The sequence below is a fragment of the Carya illinoinensis genome, chromosome 9, assembly GCF_018687715.1.
Source record: "Carya illinoinensis cultivar Pawnee chromosome 9, C.illinoinensisPawnee_v1, whole genome shotgun sequence".
Lineage (NCBI taxonomy): Eukaryota > Viridiplantae > Streptophyta > Magnoliopsida > Fagales > Juglandaceae > Carya > Carya illinoinensis.
Window position 1 is genome coordinate 10,788,314 of NC_056760.1, and position 22,783 is coordinate 10,811,096.

Consider the following 22,783-nt stretch of genomic DNA (forward strand, 5'->3'; position numbering starts at 1 on the left):
ATTTAAAAAGAATAAAACAAAAATAATTAAAAATAATTAAAATAAGTGTGATGTGTGGATATGATAAATGGCAAAACTCTGATATTAATCATGTGAATTGTCAAATCTCTTGATCCCTGAACTTTTCCATAAAACGTGAACAACAGATGTGGTAGATCCATAGACCTTGATGGAGCACTATGCTTCTAAAGATTTAGGATTTTTATAATTTTATTACTTCCTCCATAGTTTTTCAAAGATGCAACGATGCAAAAAAGATGGGATTATTTTATTAAACTTCAAAATGTACAAATCTCAAGGGGCAATTGGCCCCACATCTTACAATGCAGCTCTGCCCATGTACACGATCTTATTCAGGACCCCAAATTGGGGTAGCTTCCTAAGTATTCCTCTGGGTTGGGGTTGATAACAAGCCTTCTAAATCTTTAACGGCTTGGTCAACCGCATAGATTATCATTTTCTTTATCTGTTGCACCCAAAGATCACACAGGAAATTGTTTAGAATTAGACAGACACACACAAAAAGATCACTCCAAAGACTGGAGACAAAACAAAGAAAAGAGAATAATGTCAAGGAAATCCACTTGCAAAACTATAACTAACATAGTGCGCGGGGAATAGACCTTTTACCTCAAGTTTATCTTCTCTGGCTTTGTGGTTTTTAGGAAGTTGTCGAAACTCCTCAGTTAAGCGGAGGCACTCATGGACATTTTCAGGAGAGACGAAGTCAACGGCAACTTTTGTACATGACTGTGCATGTGGAGATATAATGATTAGAATCATACAACATAACCTCAATGGCCAAAAAACAAAAGAAGAAGGAATACAATCCTGACTAAATTGAACATAAACTTTTTCAATTTGAGTACCTTGAGATTCCTAACTTGGTGCGGACATCCAGCAGGAATGAATACTGCTTCTCCAAGTCTTTGCTCAAATGTCCACGGTTCCACACCTAGATGTATGAAACAAATGCATAAACAACTATGCATGGGTATCACAAAAACACTATTGCCTTTTCTCGTGCTTACCAAATTCTTCTTTTAGCTTCATTTTGTGCTCCGAAGTTAAATAAAAAGATTGGTCATGAATTGGGTGGACGACCTAAAGAAACAGTAAGCATCAGAACTTGCACAGGAGATATGGATGATCAGAAGCTTTAGTTGCTATAAATTACCTGTTCAACAGGAGAACAATAGGTGTGCCTAAATTCATTTGAGTGATTTCTAAGATAGGCTTCTAATTTTGGCACATCTTCTCTCCGAAAGATATCCCACAGAGCACCACCAGTTTCTTCTTCGGTGGATGAAGACCAAAGAGTAGCCAACTCTGTCTCAGATTTTGAAATCTCTGGTTTTCCATACATTTCAGAGGGGAACGCACTTATATCTCGGATATCTGAGACCTCCTGCTCCTCATTGTCACCTTCAACAAGTAGGTCAGCTTGACATTTTAAACTCTCTCTGTCTAGCCGCTCCTGGTCATCTTGGACCCTGTGTATTTCTTTTAACCTTGCAATTGCAGAATGCTGCTCGTGACTTAACACTACTTCTTCTGTATGTGTCAAAATATTAACCTGCACCAATCAGCTTGTCAGAAGGAACATTTTTTTTTATAAGCAAGCAGCTTGTCAAAAAGCATGTCACCTTGTTGCTGGAATGATTCAGAAGGCCAAAATTTACAGAAGTTTTTCATCATAAAAAAATCAATAAGAAAATAGTATTTATCACATCTCACATTGTAAAAGCCCACCAATTTAATAAGAATACAAATGATTGGGTACATGGTTAAAAATTCACATCTTCCAACTGATTATGTACATTTACAATATTTTCTAAGAGTCCAATATTTACGTTGTCACACCTTGCCATGCAGTTCACAATCTCCTGTTGCCTATAGACTTCACCAAATCCATCATGTCTTCTGAACTTCTCTGTTCAGATATGTAACACTCCGCATTGAGCATAAGAAGGAATATAGGAAAGTGATGAGTGTGATCCTACATTGCCTAGGGGAGAGAACTTTCTGTCCTTTATAATGATTCCAAGGAGCTCCAATTGTAACATCGACCAGTCCCTTTAAAGTATGGGCTTAGTTGTGGCTTGGGCCTTTCTTGATTTATTACATACTTATTATCAGTGGTCGTTTACGTCATACAATCTTCAAATGCCTAGCTTGCCTGCTTCCCTCGAGAGCCATATGATTTTTCCACACCTTTGGTTTAAAATGTCATGCACCCCACCAAATACCAATTAAAAGTTCTTTCACATGAAAGTATTTTGTGTCAAGACTCAATTGTCCCACAGAGGAATTTTTAGTAAGAAAGAGAACACACTATACGATGTGAGGGCCATCGGTAATCTTCCTACTTGAGAGAAGGCCTTTGCTTTCCATCCCGTGGTTTTCTTCTTAATCCTTTCTTTGATTTTCTTACCAAACTTTTTTTTAATGTTCCAAATGTGTAGGTCAAAGCATTTGGCATTCACAAATCTTCTCTCTTTCCTTTTTCAGATTAAGCATTTGAGATATTGTTGTCAAGCTTGTTCCTTGAGGAGATTTTTGCTTAAGTGAATGGCTGATATCTATGTTTGACCAATCTAAGACAATTTTTGAAGGGTGAGCTTTCTGCCAGTCGAGCCACATTATCCAGTCCTGCATTATCTGAGGGATAGTTGTCTAGGTGAAAGATCTGAGGGAGAGTTTGAGGGAGGTGATTTTGGAGAGACCAATGCCAGGTTGATAGACGTTTCTCTAGGGAGCTATAAGAGAGGGTGTAATGAACAAATTAGCAATCCCTACCACAACATTTGAAATTGTTAAAAAGCAATGAGAATTTCATTTTCTGGTCTAAACAGGAAAAGATAAACAAAAAAAAAACTGATTATGATGCAAAAACTAAACTTCTTGAGTCTAAAGTACAACCAAAATGTCAGTGCATACAGTGCACATTATATTGTAAAAAGTTAGTTTGTGAAGACATACCGCATCTGACATATCACAATGGAGCTTAGTTACAGAATCCCCTCGTCCAAGCTCTTCTACAATCCCATAACCAATATATGTTTTTGGACCCAGATCTGGTTTCAAGACACCTGGAGGCAACTTGACAGCTACATTAAGGATACCAGCCCTAGGATCTGTATATTCCGAAAATGGTAATGCACTTATAAATTCATCACAATGACGGGGCAACAGATCCTCAAACTTGTCAGATGGGGGCCAGTCCTTTAGCTTGAGCATCTCTGGCCAAAAGTTAATGTATCTCCTCCCTTCTCTGTAACCTTTGAAAAACTGACGAGTACTGATCTCTACCTGCATGTTCGAACAAAATCAGCATTCAAACAATGATATCGAGAAGGCATATACCTAAAGGCTAAGTAAGAGAAAAATAAACTTAATAAAGAAAATATTTTCAAATTTTCAAATGAAAGCCAGATAAATCATGGATTTGGAAACATAAGAAGGAATGTGATGGGTGTTGGGGTCTTTGTGGTTGTGTGTGCATGAGGGTGAGAGAGAGAGAGAGATGCGTATAAAACAGAAGAAAAAGAAGGAAATGAAAATGGGACTGTGCAAAGTGGAATAGGTAACTAAACCTCACAACCAGCCAGGCAATCAATGGCCTTCACTTCTGACATTTTTGAGCTGATCTCTGAATCCACATTTTCACATAATGCACGCCAGATGACCATTGGCTCCCAGCTTAAACCTGGTGCCTGTTCAAGAGCATCTCGAACTATAACAGGTTCACCACTAGTCCAGAACTGTCGGAAGTGAAAAAGCTTTCCTTCTTTAAGAATGTTGTCCTTTAGATCTGGACAATACAAGTAATTGTCATCAGAATCTACTCTAGAAGCTGCTCTTCGCAGCATCTTCTTGCTCATTCCACTACATTTGCGCTTGAACATTCTCTGTTGAGTACAAAACCTCTCCCATATATCTCCTGCTTTGGCTTCTAAATTTGAAATCCACCCCTGTGGAAGGATATGTTTCAGCTCCAATACACATTTACCACACCCACCAATTTCCATTGGGGCACAAATAACACTTCCGTCATCATTATAACTCCACTTGGTAAAGGACTCGTGATGTTCCTTTGAAGGTTTTGAAAGAGAAGATTTTGGAAGAGAATATCTACCATGAATGTATTCGTTACCCCTGTTTATGTATTGAAACTTCATGTCAGCACGGCTTGTAAGGCTTCCCTTACGAATTTCTTGGCAACAACTGAGACAGAGTTCATAGGAACATTCTGGGCAGCTTCGATGAAGGTCTGTGATTGAAGTTGCACAATGATCACTGCTCCAAGACCCCATAAAGAAAATTTAGTAAAACAAAATACACATTGGACTTGGACATGAAAGGGCATGAAAGAGTTACAGAATTTAATAAAGAAGAGATGCTCACCAAAAGACACGTTCATTCTCGTGACAAAGGGCTTGTGGTACTTCAATTTCAGAATATGATTTTCCTACCATAAATATTTCCCATAAGCAATTTCTAAACTTTAAACAGAAAACTCAAATCCATAGCTAAAAACTATATGTGTGTGTGCGTATTTATATGTGTATACCTCGAATATTAGCCTCAATCTGTATCTCCCCAGTTTGCTCTTCACAAATTTGTTTCAAATGCGGAAGCAAAAAATATAGTAAATACTGGAGATGCTGGATCTTTTCATCATTAGGGATATCCCTCTTTAAAGTCTGAAGCTTAGAAAGATTAAAAAAATAGATTGTTTCATTAGATAAAGTAGTTTGAAATCATTGACGATACGATAAGATAAATACCATACCTTAATCATCCCACTTGAGTGCAAGCACGCATTACAGTTGCAGTTTCCACGACAATATGGGCAAAGCTCTGAAATTTCTAATTCTTTTAAGTGAGGGTACCTATAAACACAATATCAGCCAGAATGATACGGTTAAAAATAGCTATTTCAGACTTGAAGGGGTAAAACATGTCTAAAGAAAAGTTTAATATAACTAGAATATCATACCATTGCTTTATACATTGAATGCAATACATTTTCTGTTTGCAGTTGGTGCAAGGTACAACAGTTCTTTTCTTCATACACTGATGACATTTTAAGGGATCCGTGGCAGTATTCTGTTTAAGACAAAAGTTAGGCATGACTTTCAGAGTACAAAGAAAAGTATTAAAAGAAAATAAAACAAAAATAATGATTTATTCGACTGAAATGGAAATACAAAGATAATTATAGGATCTTAGAAGGAAGGACATAAATAAAGATAGATTACCTTCGTACTTCTTGCACTATATCCATCCTTACTTGCCGGACACACCTTAGTATTTCTTAACTCATTAATTTTTTCTGTTGCATCCTCTGAATTTACTTTAGTCATCGCACTGTCCAAACTCCTAGTTCTTTTCCGCTCTTTTGCCTTAAAGAGAAACATGGTTTCTTCATCTTCTTCAAACACATTATCAAACCAATCATCTTCAAAATCCCTTTCTTTGTTTGAGGCATTGCGGCGCTTCTTTAGAGTTCTTCGACCACATGGGGACTCACTTTCCTGAGTATTCTTTCTTTTCTTAGATAAAAGTTTTGTTCTCGCCCCTGAGGACCCAGAATAGTAGCCATTCTCTTCCTTTTCAGATATTGACGGTTTACTTCCATGTTCCAGGATTGGTTGAACTCTTCCATTTCTGGGAACCCTAGACACCCTTGAGAATTGAGAGACTCTCCGCGAGTCATTTTGATACCGGCTCAACTTTTCTTGGTTTGCAATCAAAACCTCCATTCGTCTCACTGTAGATTTTACGAGGAATAAATGATGCTTTTTATTCATTGGCGTCCAGAAGGCAGAAACTCAGTTCTACAGAAGCTTGAAGAATTAACAGTAACATATTGCGATCAAACAGAAACCATCGGGAACCAAACCCCAATCAATTACCAAATTCTAAAACATCACAACTCTATCCAACAGGAACGATTCGTAAAACAAAGGGTTCATTCTTAGCCCAAAATATTTCCAAGTTAGCTCAAGAGGCGAAGTTTCGCTTATACAATTATAAACTGAACACCAGCCCGTTACAAAACGGAGACAACCCAACAATCTTCCCCTCAAAAACCCGCTAACAGACGCACATCCACATGCACACATTTTTATTTTTGGTAATAACAAATTTCTACATACGGCACAGTTGGAGCTCAAGAGGAAAGAGAAGCCACACGCAGAAAATCTCATGGCATTAAATAAGTCTGAAGGAAAAGAAATCCGGGATAGATTCTCCAATAACTATTTTAAGATATATGACAAATATGCAAAAACTGAAAAGAAATTCACCAACGATCATCAATGCCAAGAGCTTTCTGAACAAAAATAAAATATGATTAGCAGCGAAAATAAACCCCGAGCAAATTGATCTACAAAGAGGATCAGAATTCAGATTTCCAACAGTATCATACAATAGCTTATTTTAAGGAATAGAAAAAAAGGGAGCTGAAACCAATGAAGAATAATGATTAGAATTTAGATTCTCAGCAATTTAACGCCACAAACTACTTTTTTTAAAATAAAAATAAAAAAACAAAAGAAAAGAAAAAAGAAGACAGAGATGAATGAATCATGGGAAACAGAGAATTCAGATTCTCAACGATCTCATGCAAGCAATTTTTAAGGACACAATAAAAAACAAAGAGATAAAGAAACAGAGGCGGAGAATTGAATCATGGCGAGAGTCCGATTGACGGATCGAAGACCGTACCTGATTCTTGAGAAAACAGAGCAAGAATGTAATGTATGATTACGAGCTCCGAGTACGGGGGGTTGATCGGAGTCAAAGATATCGAATCCAAATTGATCGCACAGTAGATTTCAAAACTTGTATGCAAAATACGGATAATGAGATAGAGACGGTAAAAGACGAAGACATTTTACGGATTAACGAGGGGAACAGGAAATACAACTTGTGATTTAGCTTCGTACGTGGTTCGGTCTGTGAGGTGAGACGCTCCTGACTGAATAAATTCTTTTTCCTTTACCTTCTTCCTCGATAAATTGGTTTCCTATATATAAAAGGAAAGGAGAATTATGACAGACACAATTGATTTTTGGCAGAATTAGATGGTTCTTTTTTCTTCTTTTTTTTAATGCCAGTTTTATTTTTCAAATGCATTTAATATTTGTATTTTCATTTCATTAATTAAAATGTGTAAAAATCCTCTATATTTTAATTACAAAATATTGGATGTATTTATGGTAAATGAATCTACAATATAATGTTAAAAACAAGGATTTTGCACTGAATGAAAATAAATATTTTAGATATTGCGTATTTTATATATCAGAGGATGACGTTGTGCCGTTCTTTGGGAGCACATGGTTTTGTTTTGGTAAACAAGGGTAGTTGGGTATTCTCGTCCTCGTTCTGTGCTTCTTGACTTCTGGTGGTTGAATAGATGGCGTCTTTCAAAATGAGTTATTTATTCTCTCGGGTGCTTCTAGAGTCACCAAAGGTGCTCCCGAATATACCTTTCGAAAGGTGCATTTCAGTTTTTTTTTTTTTTTAATCATCATAAACATTTAAAAAAATTATTAAAAAAATCACAATATTATTTAAAAACACTTCATTTATCACTAAGTAAAAATAAAATTAAAAAAAAAAAAAAAAAAAAAAAAGGAATTCGGTACACTTATTCGGGATACCAATTCGGGACTTATAGCATTGCTGTCTTTCTCTCAGTTCCCACGTCAAGTGTTGACTAATCCAAGGAACGTAGTATGACCGTTGGTTCGAGAAAGGCAAGTTCAAGACGAGAAGGGTTCGGGAAAGGTGGTTCGAGATAAAACAACAGAAGTCATCGTCTGAGTCAACTAGTTTGAGGGAAATAATTTTGAAAGGCCGGGCTTATGTATTGGGCTTAGTCTGAAGCAGCAGTGGGTCTTGCCTCAAGTAATTAGTAGCGTTGTTGGGCTGGGAGTCTGTCCCAGGGCCTAGAGTCCATGTTGGGTTGTTAATGTCTTTTTAATTCCTTTTAGTTTGTGTGGCCCACGGCCTTGTCTTAAGTCTGTTACGCCCAAGACAGCATATATGCTGAGGGAGTGTCCTGCAGTAGATTATTCTGGAAAGTTTATGAAATTTTTCTTTTTCTGTCTTGTCTCCCCTTTCTCCTGGGAGCACCCCTCGAAGAGAGCAAACCCATTTTCATTATACCCCCACATTCACTACAATTTTATTAAATAAGTTCTTGTTTGATAGAGGTGTCAAGAGGATCTTTCAATTTACAGATCAGTTTAGAAATACTCAATACACGCAAAATGTTGCATTCACCAGCCTGTAACCTAAGACGTCACATGCGCACCTTGCCTCCACCAACTGCCAGAAAGACAAGATGTTGATTTCTACTTGGAGTTCCTTAAAGTTTAAGGTTGTGAATACTCAATACACCACAAATTTTATATTTACCAGCCTGTAATCTGAGACATCACATGCTTGCCACCAACTGCAAGAGAAACAAGAGATTGCTTGCTTGAATTCCTAAAGGTGGTTGTGACCACTTATGTTTGCCTGTATACACTGGTCGTGCTCTTTAATTTACAATGCCATCGTTTTAAGGCTTTGGGTGTTCTTGAATAGCCTCAGGCAGAGAGGGGGAGGATGCACCACTAACTCTGCTGGGTACTGGTGTATTCCTTCGGGACTGGCGTTTTGTGGGCACAATTACACTCTCTTTCTCCCAGTTTTCGCTATTTTCTTCCTCATATTCGTCATCATCTACGCTGGCTTTAAAAACTGGATGTATGTATGAACTTTGAAGATAGCCTTTCATGTTTATGCCGGGTTCCCTTGCACGTTCTAAAGTGTCTTTCATCATTGCTTCCTGGACCAAGAACATGAAATACTGATGACAATGAAGTGAACTCACAGAGAGAGAAAGAGAGAGTAAAACATAAAGTGGAAGCACTAAATATGAACTGAAAGTGATAATATCATATGAACTGAAAGTGATAATATCAAGAACATAGTGCCCAGTTTACATATTACATTGAGGACATAAAGAACTAAAAGTAGAAGAACTAAATATGAACTGAAAACACGAGAGACGGAATGTAGCATCTTCATTGAGTGGAATTCATCAAAAGTAGAAATATATATAGTCATATTTCAGCATTCCATAACAGAGTCTCTCGCACACAAAATACAGATAGACACGGGCCTATTGCCACACAGCCACAGAGTTCAATTCTATTTTACTCTTTTCTTTCTATAGAATCCAACACTAGGTTTCAAATGTCATCAAAAGCTAGAACCAGTATATGATGACGTTGGGATGAGGTTATGATGTTATAATTAGACAAGCACAGTTCTGGAAAATTATAGTCTTGACATGAAAAATGAAGTATTCTATGCATACATACTGAGATCCCAGTGGAGAAAAATCCCATTTTTTTCTCTTTTTTTAAGGTTTTTGTTAAGATCTTCCATCCCTTCCAATTGTGTTTTCATCTTAGTTAACTTTATCTTTGCCCAATTAAAAAATATGAGAGAAAAAAAAAAAAAAAAAACTTAGCCCCCACTCACATACTATGCAGTTATATGCATTTCAATAACAAAACTACCACAGCTCATTAACTTCAGGAAAAGGTTTAAATGCAGATTGCTGCAGTGATGACGAAAAAGCCAGCAACTTTCTATCAATATGCATGCAGTTATTTGAAACAATAGATAACTTTGCAAGTTGTAATTTCTGACAAACCTGTAAGGGATATTTAACAAATGCCGATTCAAAACGGCCTTTGCAGAACATATGGAACCATATGGTTAGAACTGGAAGTGCAATAAGAAATGGTGTTGAAAGGGCAGCTTTTTTTGTGCTCAACAATCCCATAAGAAGCACTTGTGAAATCACCAATGCAGTTAAAATGCGCCCATGGACATCAGGCCAAAATGCTGCCGCACTCTCATACTCTTGGTTATAAACATTTATGATCTGTATTTACAGAAATAGGGTGTTTAAGAAACAACTGAAATGAAAAATATCTATAAGTGAAAAATATCTAGCAACATTTTTTTATGAGAAATGATACTTGCAATCATGAGTATACAAATGTCATGCAATCACTTTGAAAAAAGTGAATAAATACGGGACCAAAAGAAAATTAATTTTTTAATAGTAGACTCCACTTTTTTTCTAAGCGACTGCATGGCGCTTACACACTTTACAACTGCATAAAGCATTACTCTTTTTTTATAGGTAAACACTAGGTGAAAAATACGTAACAACATAATATATGGTAATGCTAAACAAAGAATAAATATGTGAAAGTACACACATTCGAGGAGTTCTATAAATCCAGGATTTTGTTGAAAAGTCTCAGATATGTTATATTAACTAATTAAGATTGATGACTGTAATGCTTACAAAAATTCCACGAACACTATCTACTATCTACCACACAGGAATTTCAGTTAGTTGATCTAATATCATAATCATTTTGATCGACATGATTAGACTTTTTGAAGTGGACTACACTGTTTAGAATAAAATGCATCCTCATCTACCTTCTTTTGATTTCATACCAAATAACTTTAAAAATACTGCTATTCTTGAGAACTTTAAAAAGTAAATCCCCTTGACTACCCATGAAAATTTTCAGGTCTTTGCTCCTAGTTAAATCTTTGGACTGGATGTACACACTACAGTGTGGAAAATCTGAACTCTCTCAAGTTAAATTTTATAATTGATTATACACAGAAACACGAGCTAAGATTTCATGAATTCTGGTTTCACTAGAGTAAAATAATTGGACACTGAGCACCGAATGAACACCTCCCTGGAAGTTTTCTTGAAACTTTCAACAATTTATAATATTAAATAAAATGTTGCATATTTTAAATTAAGATTTTTTTTTTTTTTTTGCCTCATAGATTACTTTGCTCATAACTATAAAAGTTGGAACCATTTGTCGGACTTAAACTGCCATGACCAAAAGCACATGTACTTTAAAACCTAGCCTTAATGCATAAAGTTATATAGTGAAAAATACAATTCCGTACCTGATGACGGAACACAACATAGGCAAGGCCAAAGAAGATGATTATGAAAGGAAGTATGGCAGGTGTCACTGTAGCATACACGAAGCCCAGCAAAAAATAAAATTGTATACGAGGTTCTCCTGTGTTGAAACCAAGACTTCCTGGATCCATTGCCTCCTCCCTGTCCTTTTCTGTCTTCACCAGGAAGAAATTCTTCAGGTGGTAAATAATAAGAGGTTTCAACATTAAAATTTCCCCAGCTATACCAGCCCATCCATCAACCATAATATAAGTTATGAAGAAAGTTGCTTTCATTGGAATCGCCACACCAATTGTTTTAGGTATCCTGCCAGAAAGAAAAACATATATGCTTAATTGTATACAATCAAATTCTGCAAGATGAAGCCATGGATCAATTATCTAAATAAGCTTGATATATGAATCACATTTTGTTGTAAGTAAAATAAAATCTATAGAAACAAGTAACAAGGCATAACCCAAGTACATGGGAAGTATACAACTAAGAGCACCAAGTTACAAGTTAGGAGCTAGAGATGGGTACAAGAGAATCATGAAAGCCATCCCCGATGAAAAAAATAGCAGAAGCCCAAAGAAATAATATATGAATGTGAATGAGACATGCCCATTGTGATTATCGTAGGTAATGTACTTGCATCAAAGGTGTAGTAAAAGATTTCCAGAATTTTATGCTAGTAAAAACAATTAAAAAAGCAATATAAATAAGAATTGCCGAAGACAATCCAAGACATGGGCCATAGAAAGCAAAGCCACATCCACAAAATAACTATAGCCTTGTGCTCATGCACTAAAAATAGAAGCCACATAACGCCCACCAAGATACTCATTCATGTGCTTACAAGATGAGCTACTTCATCCAACTCTTTTTTTTATTGGTACCAGGTGCCTGGAATAAAGTCCTGACTGATCCTAGGGGTGTGGCACCATACCATTAATTACAATGTTAATCATAAACTCCCAATCAGGTTCTTGCTAAGGACTCTATAATATGGTTTATCCAAGTCAATAATTATCGGATATCACCTGCAGCCTCTGTTCTACAGAATTTTTGTTTCTAAGTTATAGTGTCATGTTAGTTATCAAAAAGGTTTTAGTGTCATGCATGTAAGTTGCTTTTTCCTGTACAGAAACGATCAACTTTAAAAAGATAGATACATAAGAACTTCATACAGCCACATAATTTGCCTAAATTCCTTTACAACAGTGGAAAGCTTCATTAGGAAGGCTCGTGATTGGGAGGTTTGCGTCTTACACTGAATTTTTTAATTTTCTATACTTTTTTCGAGCTGATAATGCAGAGGCAGACAAGATTGTTTGATTCTAGTAAAGGAAAATTCTCTGTGCTCATACTCTGGGGCCCTCAATACTTAGGATAGCAAACACTTCCCTTGGAAGAATATTTGGAAGAGTAAGGCGCCTCCTTAAGGCTGTCGTTTGTTTTTGGACTGCATCCTTAGGGAAGATTCTGACCAGAGACAACCTAAGGAAACGTGGGTTTATCCTTATTGACCGGTGCTGTATGTGTATAAATAGTGACTAAACAGAGGATCATTTACTTCTATATTGTGAGTCTGCCAAGGCCTTTTAGAATGATTCTTTCAGTAGAGGGGGATTAGCATAGGTTATGCCTAGGAGGGTGGTTAATTTGCTAGCTAGTTGGAGAGAACTTAAGGCTATTCCCCATATTGCAGTTGTATAGAAGATGGCTCCTATTTGTATACTATGGTGTATTTGGAGGGAAATGAATGACCGGAATTTTGAGGATCGGGAGCGATCTTAGAAAGAATTTGAGATTTTTTTCTTCAAGACTTTATTTGCGTCGGCCATAATTATAGATTTTAATGGTCTCAGCCTGCATGATTTCCTTGTATCTATTTCTAGTTCCTAACTAGGTGTATTCTCTTGTATACTTCCTATGTACTTTGGCTATAACTATTTCAATATTAATAAAGTATCTCTCACTTACATATTGCCAATACATAGGATTTTATTTTGGTAGGGCTAGGCTAAGTCCAACTCCGAACTTTGACTTTGACAAAAGTTGGAGAAAAGTTAGGATACAACTCCGATCGAAGTTGCCGGAGTCGGATTCGAAGCATTGAAGCCACAGAGAGAGAGAGAGAGAGAGAGAGAGAGAGAGAGAGAGAGAGAGAGAGAGAGAGAGAGAACTCGGTTGGCTTCGTTTGTGACGCATCGAATGGAGACATCGTCGATGCTGCTAAAGCCACCGTGATGATATGGAGCCTCAAGAAGGAGGATTGTGTCATCCTTGGAAGATGCCTTGATCAAAGAAGAAAAGAAATGGGAGGAGACTCAGTGTTGGAGCAATTGAGACGGACAAAGATGAAGATTCATAATTACCCTCTAATAACCTGCCATGATTGAAGCGGAAACTAATCAAATCAAAGAAACTAACCAGTCAAAAAGGGAAAAGTTAAGCCGTCGATGAACAAGAACGAGCGGTTGGGATTGGTACCTTGAAGCTAACACTCATGTGGCTATAAAACTAGGCATGTACACTCACCCTAGAACCAATGGCGGAACCAACAATTGTGTTGAGGGGGGCCAACTTTTCTATTGTATGACACATTTATGTAAAAAGTAATGCTAAATACAGGGTGTGGCTATAAAACTAGGCATGTACACTCACCCTAGAACCAATGGCGGAACCAACAATTGTGTTGAGGGGGGCCAACTTTTCTATTGTATGACACATTTATGTAAAAAGTAATGCTAAATACAGGGTGTGCAAGCTCTACACACTCCCTTTGAAAAAAAGAGTGGAGTCTAACATCAAAAAATAATCTTTTTCATGTGGATCCTAAATTTATCTACTTTTTTCAAATGAAGTGGGCGGAACTTGCACATGGTCCTAGGACTGCAAACATCAATTCTCTATATAAATTAAAAAGAGATTGAAAAATTATAAAAACATAATAACTACAAATTATTTTTCATATAGATCATCGACCTTAAATAATTTTTCTTATATTTTCATTTTGGATTCCATATTAAGAACCCAATATTGTATAACAAAAAACTTTAGGATTCATATCAATAAGTTTATTATTTCTCCTAAATTTAATTTTAGAAAAACCACATCCTTGAAAATAAATAACATATAGAAATTAAACAAAATTTAAGGATTATAAAAAAAATTGGAAAGAGACATTTCTAGATATATTGAATTTAAAAAAAAAAAATTAGAGAACATATGGAGATTATTATTATTATTATTATTTTTTTTTTTTTTGGGGGGGGGGGGGGGAGGGGGGGGGGCTATTTTCTATATTTATAGGATTGTGCATAAAATCCAAGGGTTATTATATGATTTCAAAAAGTTTTGGGGCTCCGCCACTGCCTAGAACCAAAAATCTAAAAATGGAAAAAAGCGAAAACGACGTGATTTGAGCCTAAAGCAGTGAGAGCATGTAAAAAGCAAACTTGATAAAGTTGGTTCATAAGAAAAACAACTTTACATTGGTCCAAATAACAAGCAACCTAGTAAAAAGGAATTAGCAAACTCGATAAAGTTGGTTCAGACAGATTTACATACACTGGAAAACGGGCTAATAGAGAATAGTAAAGTTTAAGGCAGCGGGAGGGGGGAGACAATGAAGCAGTGATGCAGAGACTTGCTCCAAAATTTTTGCTTAGTTGGAGTTTAGAGTTCGGAAGTCAGAGTCGATTTCGGCTCCAACTCCAACAATATTTTTCAAAGCAACTCTGACTCTGAATTCAGATTTTTATGATTCTGAGGGAGTTGGAGCCGGCGGTGGTTTTGCCCAGCCCTACATATTGGAGTTAACATAATGAGCATCTGCTCCTATGCAAATCGGTTAAGATCCAGACACTCAAGCAAGTATATATATCTCTACAACACTAGCATGCACACGTATCCACAAATAAAATTATAATTTTTGCCAAAAATAAAGACACTGAAGAACAAAGAGAACAGTAAATCTTTGAGAACAACATACTCGCTTGGTGATTGGTGAATAAATGAATCTAGCTGTTCGAATGCACTTCCAGCAATTATGCTCCCGAGGAATACATTCACAAAATTGAAAAGATAATATCTAGAGGCCGATCTCCTTTCAAGAGATGATAGGGAGATAAAGCCTTCAAATTTAGACATTATCATCAATATTGTTGGCAGAAAAATCAGGAATAACTTCAACACAATCCCAGGTAGAAAACCTTGGATGACTGATTTAATGAACTTCCTGCAATGAGTCGGAGCATTGTGAGTTATTTGTAGTATTGCAGACTAATTACAAATCAAGAGGCCTGAGGGTAAGAGCAAGCTTACTTTTCAACAACAGGCTTCAAGAAGGGTGCTGCTTTCTCCATTCCCTCGAGACTTGCTAGAGATTGTACAAATGCAATGGGGATCATGAAAAAGAAGGTCAAGAAGAAGAATGCAACACCTATAATTAGCTTTCTAACTGTAAGGGAAACATATGGAATAGCCAGGTTTTCCCAATACACATCACGTGGCTCTGGGGCCCAATCTGTTAACCAAATAGTTGGATCTCTGGATTGTTGTGTTTGGGCACAAACAGCGGCACCCCATCGAGTTTTGAAAGAAACAAATGCTGCAGGCATTATAGACTTCGGATCGTTTGCAACTTTTTCCCTCTCTGCTGCTATCTGAAGGAGTAGTGATCCCTTTCTAATATTAAACCTTGAAGTGTATTCAAATCACATACAAAACAAAAATTGCACAACGGAATGCTTAAAATTAACTTAAACCTAAGTGGATCTAAGAATGCAACAGGTAGCACCACAAAAGTCCATAAAAAGTCCTTGCTAATGTAAAGTTTCTCAAATAATTCAGGACAAACGAATGGAAAAATCTTCCCAGGATGGAATAAATGTCTAATGTTCCTCCCAAATGAAAATTTATAACCATCAAATACAAAATTCTTCCAGTAGAAAAGGGGGAAAAAGAAACCAAAACAAAAAAATGTCCCTTGGAAAAGCATTTGGTGGAATAAGTTCCCTCTATGGTTATGATCATGACCAGACCTTGTGGAAGAAGAATGGGAGAACTAGCAACCATCTATTGCTCCATTGTGATGTAGCTAGGGTTTTGTGAAAGTCGATTTTTCTCCTCCTAGAGATTGAGTGATGCCCCCAAGGGTGGTGGAGCTATTGGCGGTTCAAGGTGGTAGACCGGAAGGCAATTATGTATGGAAGATGGTGGCTCTGATGTGCTTAATGTGGCGTATATATAACAAATGCAACACCTACAATTGTAAAGATCAGAACATACAATTTTTATTTTTTTTTGATAGGACCAGAACATACAATTGGTCGACCACTCATGACACTCTACAATTGTAAAGATCAGAACATACAATTGTTTTTTTTTTTTATAGGACCAGAACATACAATTGGTCGACCACTCATGACACTACCAGATTTTCTTCTTTTGTAAATTTTCTAAACTCTTCTTCTCTTTTCCCTTCTTAGATAGGCATTCTCCTATATACTTCCAGTAAACTTGGGTGCTTTTGTACTTTTAAAAAAGATTAAATATTGTTACCTATAAAAACAAATGTCCAAGCATGCCCCATTGACTAGTGGGTCTCTTTGCTAGAGTAACGTGATACTTGAGTTGGGAATCATGGGAAACTAACGCAGAAAGATATTCACTTACTCTAAGATGACAGAATGAAGCATAAGGTCCTATCGGGGCTCTTTTTCTGAGTTGGAGGTGGCTAGGAAATGATCATGGGAAATTACCACAGAGAGAATACATTCATAATGTTAATAAAAATAATGAAAAATACATTCAAAGGTCTGGTACTTACTTCTTTTGAAAGTTTCTCGATTTCAGACCCATGATGGTCAATTGCATCCACTCTATTTCCCCAAAGCCCAAGAAAACCAGTCTGGAATTGAGCATGTATGCACAAGTTGGGAGTTAAAAAAGATACTATATCTAAATACTTTTTTTTTTATAGGTAAACGATAGCATTAACACGAATAGGCATGGCCCAAGTAAAACAAGAAGTTATGCAAGAGATAAAACCTATCTAAGTTGGTAAAGAAGACAAAAGAAAATCGTGCTAAATACTCGTAGAAGGCTACTAAAGACCAATCAGATTGCATTAAAGTACCTTCATGAAGGGCCTCTTAGAAGGATCTCTAGAATATTTATTATTGTAGTAAACAAGCCAGTTCTGCAATTTTTTCTTCTTCTTGACCAATGTGGCGAGCTTGTTTGCATTGTATACAACCTTCATATTGCAATTAACATACTTTTAAGCCAGTGAAGACATAAGCACAATAAGATAACTGTAGTGTGTGGTAATAAAAAATGATGATCGCTTATCTATTTCTTGCTCAGGAATCATAGATCCCTACAATAGTGGACCCCTTAGCTTGTTTGCATAAGGTCTCACAGCTGCCATTCAAAAAAACTTGAGTTTTCTGGATGGCAGGAGTTTATTTCTCCTTGATGCAAATCAGAGTCTGTGACAATCATCAGTTTTCAACCAAAAATCCACAGAATATTTATTCTGTTTATCAAAAACCAACCTGATGAGTAAGATAGTGATTTGGATGGTTGACTAAAAAAAAGTGCTCCACAAGCTCACTCACGGATTCATCAGGGTCAGGCGGAACATTTCTGACAAGGACCTGAGAACAACCAAAATTCGCAAGACAAGTTTGTATCAGGACAGGGAATATAAAAACTGCACGCTTCTCACATTCTAACAATGGTAACTTGATGGGTAAAGAGCAAGTGCATGAGAGACTTCCTAAATTTTGGATAGTGTATAACAAAGCATTAACATGAGCATGGATTTTCCAAATAAAGATTGTAGAACTGATATATCTATATCCCAAATACTTCGTGACCTCCTAAAAAATATAATTTTAATGCTTCACTTCTTCCGGGATAAATTATATATAATATTTATATATTTGAATGGGGATAATCTTCATGATTTTCTTTTAGCTTTTCCTAGTTCCTAGTTTCTAGCATGTATTTAGGTGTTTCCGCTTGTATACTTCTTGTGTACTTGGGCTATGCCTATCTACTTGTCTTCATAAAATTTCTTATTACTTATAAATATATATATATATTATATTCCCCACCACCCCCAAAGGCCAAAACATGCAACAGAAAGTAGTGAAACTCTTTAAATATTTGGGTAAACAAAGGCAGCAAAGGAACTCCACCATTTTGTTATTAAAAAAATAAAAAAGAGGAGTCACTGGCGAGCCTCTATAAATAGTCAGGAAGCTGCAAAGATCAGTTCATCATATTTTTCGATATTAAATAGTAAAAATCTGAACAGAATCGTAAGACAGAATTTGTCCCACCGTAAATTGATTGGGACTGCGTTTTTCTGATGCAAGAAACTGCAACCGCATTAAGGCAACTTTCTCATACTCCTTTAGCAGCACATAGCATGCCCAGAATGTAATGGCATAAGCCAACAATACATGGCCCCAAAACCTGTGATCCAGGACTTTGCATGATTATTATGTTCAGATTCTGAAGACGCAGCAAAATATGAATAGTTCAACTGTAATGAAATTGCTTTAATCTGATTTTTGGATGATTCCACTGATGGTAATGCAAATACAACTTCTATTTCTGGACAATAAAAAAGAATTCAACTGAAAGCATGATAAGTTGTTTGAGCAAGATTTCATAACCATGGATAATTTAACTCTTGGCAAATAACCAATGTAGTGAAAATACCCAGAAACTAGGGTTTCACTAGAGAACCACAGAACAATTATAAAATATTAGAAATTGTTCAGAATGGTTAATTCATTCATAGAAAAGATAAGGCAAAGAAAGTCAGCAAGGAAAGAGGGTTTCAAACCTTTGTGATCGAAGTGGGACATTTGAAATGGAGAACTTGTCAATGTCACTAGAAGTTACATTAGCTATCTTGCTGGCTAGCTCTAAAGTGCTATTTGTAAAGTTCACTGGCACTAAGATAGCCCACACAAGGAAGGCTATAGGAACAAAGATCTTGACTCTGCAAGAATGATTACAGAGAATCAGCACTATATAATTAATTGAGTACTACATTTTCAAATAAACTTTCTTCCAAGTCAATTTTGGCATCAAGTGCTACATACCCTGTCAAGTATATACGCAAGTAAACAGCAGAATCCAATCCAGCATGGTCAATGAGTTCAGGTTCCGGCATTCTCAGTGCATCTGGCATCCAATTCAGAAACCTTAAATATGATCTATAGTCCAGATTGACAAACTTGCTTACTGCTCCTGACGATGTTGGGTCTGTTCTTAGACCCTTAAGATACCACTTAGGGAAGTACACTCTATCATTGAAAGGTTGAAGCCTTAAAATGGCAAATACCACAAAGAAGATGAATGCGGAGAAAATGTTGATAGCTGCCGAAACTCCAATATCTCCAAGTGTAGCCATTTATATTTTATATATCGTCCAGAAAAAGAGTATTTCCCTGTAAAATGTGCAAGAATATAAAAACCAGGCTTTAAGCAGATAATAACAAACTATATTTCAGGCTTCAAACAATATTCTAGAAATAAAACATAAAATCCGAGTTCCACGTCTACTTTAAACCATATACCATCCAATAGCATACATCATCACCATGACCGGTACCCTTCTTTTTATTATTGTTGTTGTCGTTGTTGTTGTTACTATTAGTGCAGCTTCTACTACTGCTATCATAACATCTCCCATGAAATCTGGTAAAGCAATCCAACAGCACAAGTTTCCGATGACAGCTTCAGTTTCTCCCCATCAAAGATGTAAAATTTGTACTTTTTTTTTAAAACAGAAGCGTACGCAATTCAATTCCCACAGCTCATCATTAAATACGAAAACATATTTTTGCAAATATGATATTTTAAGTCCAATAAACCGAAAACTAATTCAATAAGACATCAAACAGATATCATAACTCACCCAAAATAAGAAGATATATAGAAATATTCTTCGAATGATCACAAGGATCGAATTTTCTTTTTCCGGGAAATAGTTTCCGGAGAAACTAACGCAGCCGAAGTAGAAGAACACTTATTCAATCAGAGCTAGTTCAATACCATTTCAGATTAGAAAAAAACATCAAATAGAACTAACAAATGCTTACACGATCTTAACCAAATCAAAAGCAGAACCAAAAAGTAAAGCGCCTATAAAGCAAAATGAAGAAGTTCATACTCCGTACTCAAACTACAAAAAGTCCGTTACACAAAGAGATGGCGATCTGAAACCGAATCAGGGAGCGTTTGGATTCCTTGCAAAACCAAACCCCATTCAGAGCCAGAAGAATATATTCCTCCAACCCTTCCGAGGAAACCAACGTCGGTACGCTAAACTGCGCTTCTCTTACCTTTTTATTCTTAATGGCACAGAGAAGTCAGTTCAAACAGTGTGATTTGGTGCAATTTAGAGGAAAGCGAAATGATTACGCGTATTGAAAGGGAGATTTCTTCGTTCGGAAACAAAGGAAACGGAGAAGGGACTAGACAGTGTGTGTTCTTCGTGCAGCGCCTGACAGGTGTGGGTACTTTGGACACTTTCCAGTTTTCACAGATATTATTCTTTTATAAAATTCTAAAAGCTCTTTTATAAAATTCACAGATATCTGATTTTAGAGTCCAACTGTCCCTATTTGAGAATCTGATTTTTCTTCTTTTTTTCCCTTCTAATTAATAACAAATCAACTCCTTGCGACGTCGGCAACCTGCCATGTGGTCCTCCTTTGCATTAACGGCTACTTTTTGTGTGGTTTTACCGTTAGAGAGCGCGGATGGAAAGAACGATGACGTGTAAAACAGTTTTTTCTACTTCTAAGGCAAACAAATTATCACCGGAATATCTTATACGTCAATGACTACAAATATTATATTTTAAAAAAATTAAATATTTTTTTAATATTGAACATATTGATTTTATATAAGATTTATTACAATAATAATAAATAAATTTTATATAAATATAATAAAAAATATTATTTATACTTATAATTTTATCCAAATGTTAGTTATTGAAATGATAAAAATTTTAAAAGTAAAGCTAAAAATAAAAATAAAAAAATTGATAAAATGAGACGCATATTCAATATATATAATATTATCTCTAAAATTATATGTACATGTAGTAGTACTATTTAAACATAAAATATGTTCATTGAGTTTGTGAATACATTCTTCTCGTTAAAAACAGTACCTTTTTTATATTTTATAATAAATATATGTGTTATTTTATTATCAAGATAACGTGTAACCATCCACATTCTTTAAATTGTAAAATATTTAAATTTTAAAAGTTATTTTTTAAAATAAATTATGATATGTAAATATTTAAATAGACGTTTTGAGAATATAATTTTTTTAAATATATAAGTTTTTTAAATTTAATTTAATAAATAAATTTGTCCGTTTCGTTTGTGGGGCGTGAGATAACATATGGGGAATTCTTTTCCTTGGGAAGGACCAATGGGCAATGGATAAGGTGGGGGTGACTTTTTGGATAGGTTAGTGAAGCCAAAAGATAAAATGAAACAGGAAAGTTATGTGTGGCGCCAGCAAAAAATCTACACACCTTCCACGTATCACTATTTTTTTATTTTTTTCTTTTATCAAATATTTAATATAAAAATAATGAAAAAAAAATTGAATTAATTAAAAAAAAATAAACTCAAAAAAATATTAAAAATTTGAAAAAAAAATAGTGTATAGAAATTAAGAAGTTGTGTAGTATTACTCGTGGCAATAGATAGAGGGGGTCGGTGGGGCCTTGGAAGTTAGGAGGCAAGTGGATGGGCGTAGTTAAAGAAAGAGACTGTTTGATGCTGAAAACTTAAAAGGGTTGGTTTGGTTAACGTGTTATTTCGTATAATTATTATAATTTTTTTAAATTATTAAATAAAATATAATTCACGAGATTGTAAAACACAACGTACATGTTCATCCACGTGTAATAATATAACAGGAGATTTTATTGTTACACGGTTAAGTTGAAATGAGCGATTCTTGAATGGCCTATATGAGATTTGACAACTCCCTTGACGTAAACTTCTTCGCATCGAAAACCTCTTCTTCTTCTTATCTGTTTCTTCTCAGTGTTGGAAGTTCCTTGAAGGATAAAGATATATTTCATGAATTGTAGGATTTTTCTTTTATCATTTGTTAATAATATCAAAGCTTTCAAAAGCATCCGAGCAATGGTATCAAGTTGAAAGATGGAAAGCATGAATTTGCTTCAAGAACATGGGCATGGATAAGTGTTTCAATCCATGAGCTGACTTTTACAACATGTTACTGTATTCTTATCCTGTTTATTCTCCCTTCCCTTCCCTCTCTGTCACTCTCTCTAGTTTCAATTTTCCAAACCCCCTCTATTTTTAAATGTGATTGTAGAGCTTAGAAATGTTAGAAATGCAAAAGTAGAGAAATATTTTGGTTGGTAGCTGAACGATCTATTGGGATGGGGGTTCGACAACAATTTATGTGTAGATTCTTCGGAGCGGGATGGGTTTTGGTGTTACCTGGGTTCAATTTGCTTCTCTTTCAAATTTGAAATGATATATTTTCAAATCGATTTTTGTTTTTTCTTTAATAATATATCAGCTGACTTCAGCAATTCTGCAAAATATACCTAACGGCGAGTTCCTATAGAAGATCTAAAATATAATAAATAATTTAAAATTTTCAAATCTCAAAATAAAATTAATATTAAAAAATTATATTATAACAATATTTTAT

General features: G+C 35.7%; 2 protein-coding genes across 9 annotated transcripts; both read right to left on the reverse strand.

Annotated features, from left to right (window-relative positions):
* Window positions 1–247: 247 nt before the first annotated feature.
* On the reverse strand, window positions 248–7,028 carry LOC122275861 (lysine-specific demethylase JMJ25-like). 4 transcript variants are annotated; one of them, XM_043085158.1, is made up of 13 exons: window positions 6,736–7,028; window positions 5,265–5,843; window positions 5,003–5,112; window positions 4,796–4,895; window positions 4,574–4,712; window positions 4,408–4,471; window positions 3,597–4,299; window positions 2,983–3,312; window positions 1,178–1,576; window positions 1,032–1,104; window positions 870–955; window positions 631–750; window positions 248–466 (listed from the first exon to the last, which is right to left on the reverse strand). In XM_043085158.1, exons 2-13 carry the CDS (start codon window positions 5,814–5,816, stop codon window positions 380–382), a joined length of 2,763 nt encoding a protein of 920 aa, XP_042941092.1. In that variant the 5' UTR covers window positions 5,817–5,843; window positions 6,736–7,028; the 3' UTR covers window positions 248–379. The 4 variants fall into 4 exon arrangements, with proteins under 4 accessions (XP_042941092.1, XP_042941093.1, XP_042941091.1 ...); XM_043085159.1 differs by having other exon boundaries at window positions 4,574–4,706; window positions 5,265–5,852; XM_043085157.1 differs by having other exon boundaries at window positions 5,265–5,852.
* Window positions 7,029–8,178: 1,150 nt separating this feature from the next.
* Window positions 8,179–20,611, reverse strand: LOC122275863 (calcium permeable stress-gated cation channel 1). Of its 5 annotated transcripts, none has more exons than XM_043085163.1 (12): window positions 20,407–20,611; window positions 19,162–19,509; window positions 18,900–19,058; window positions 18,388–18,523; window positions 17,596–17,697; window positions 17,175–17,294; window positions 16,866–16,946; window positions 15,359–15,699; window positions 15,027–15,272; window positions 11,029–11,353; window positions 9,728–9,961; window positions 8,179–8,851 (listed from the first exon to the last, which is right to left on the reverse strand). In XM_043085163.1, exons 2-12 carry the CDS (start codon window positions 19,470–19,472, stop codon window positions 8,582–8,584), a joined length of 2,325 nt encoding a protein of 774 aa, XP_042941097.1. In that variant the 5' UTR covers window positions 19,473–19,509; window positions 20,407–20,611; the 3' UTR covers window positions 8,179–8,581. The 5 variants fall into 5 exon arrangements, with proteins under 5 accessions (XP_042941097.1, XP_042941096.1, XP_042941095.1 ...); XM_043085162.1 differs by having other exon boundaries at window positions 20,242–20,611; XM_043085161.1 differs by having other exon boundaries at window positions 20,235–20,611.
* Window positions 20,612–22,783: the final 2,172 nt, after the last annotated feature.

Coding starts and splice junctions, on each gene's coding strand:
- LOC122275863 (XM_043085163.1), bottom strand. CDS start 19,472: ATGGCTACACTTGGAGATATTGGAGTTTCGGCAGCTATCAACATTTTC. Junction 19,059..19,161: donor TTGCGTATATACTTGACAGG/GTATGTAGCACT, acceptor TCATTCTTGCAG/AGTCAAGATCTTTGTTCCTA. Junction 17,698..18,387: donor GCAGTCCCAATCAATTTACG/GTGGGACAAATT, acceptor GGTTGTTCTCAG/GTCCTTGTCAGAAATGTTCC.
- LOC122275861 (XM_043085158.1), bottom strand. CDS start 5,816: ATGAATAAAAAGCATCATTTATTCCTCGTAAAATCTACAGTGAGACGA. Junction 4,713..4,795: donor ACTCAAGTGGGATGATTAAG/GTATGGTATTTA, acceptor AATCTTTCTAAG/CTTCAGACTTTAAAGAGGGA. Junction 4,472..4,573: donor GATTGAGGCTAATATTCGAG/GTATACACATAT, acceptor TATTTATGGTAG/GAAAATCATATTCTGAAATT.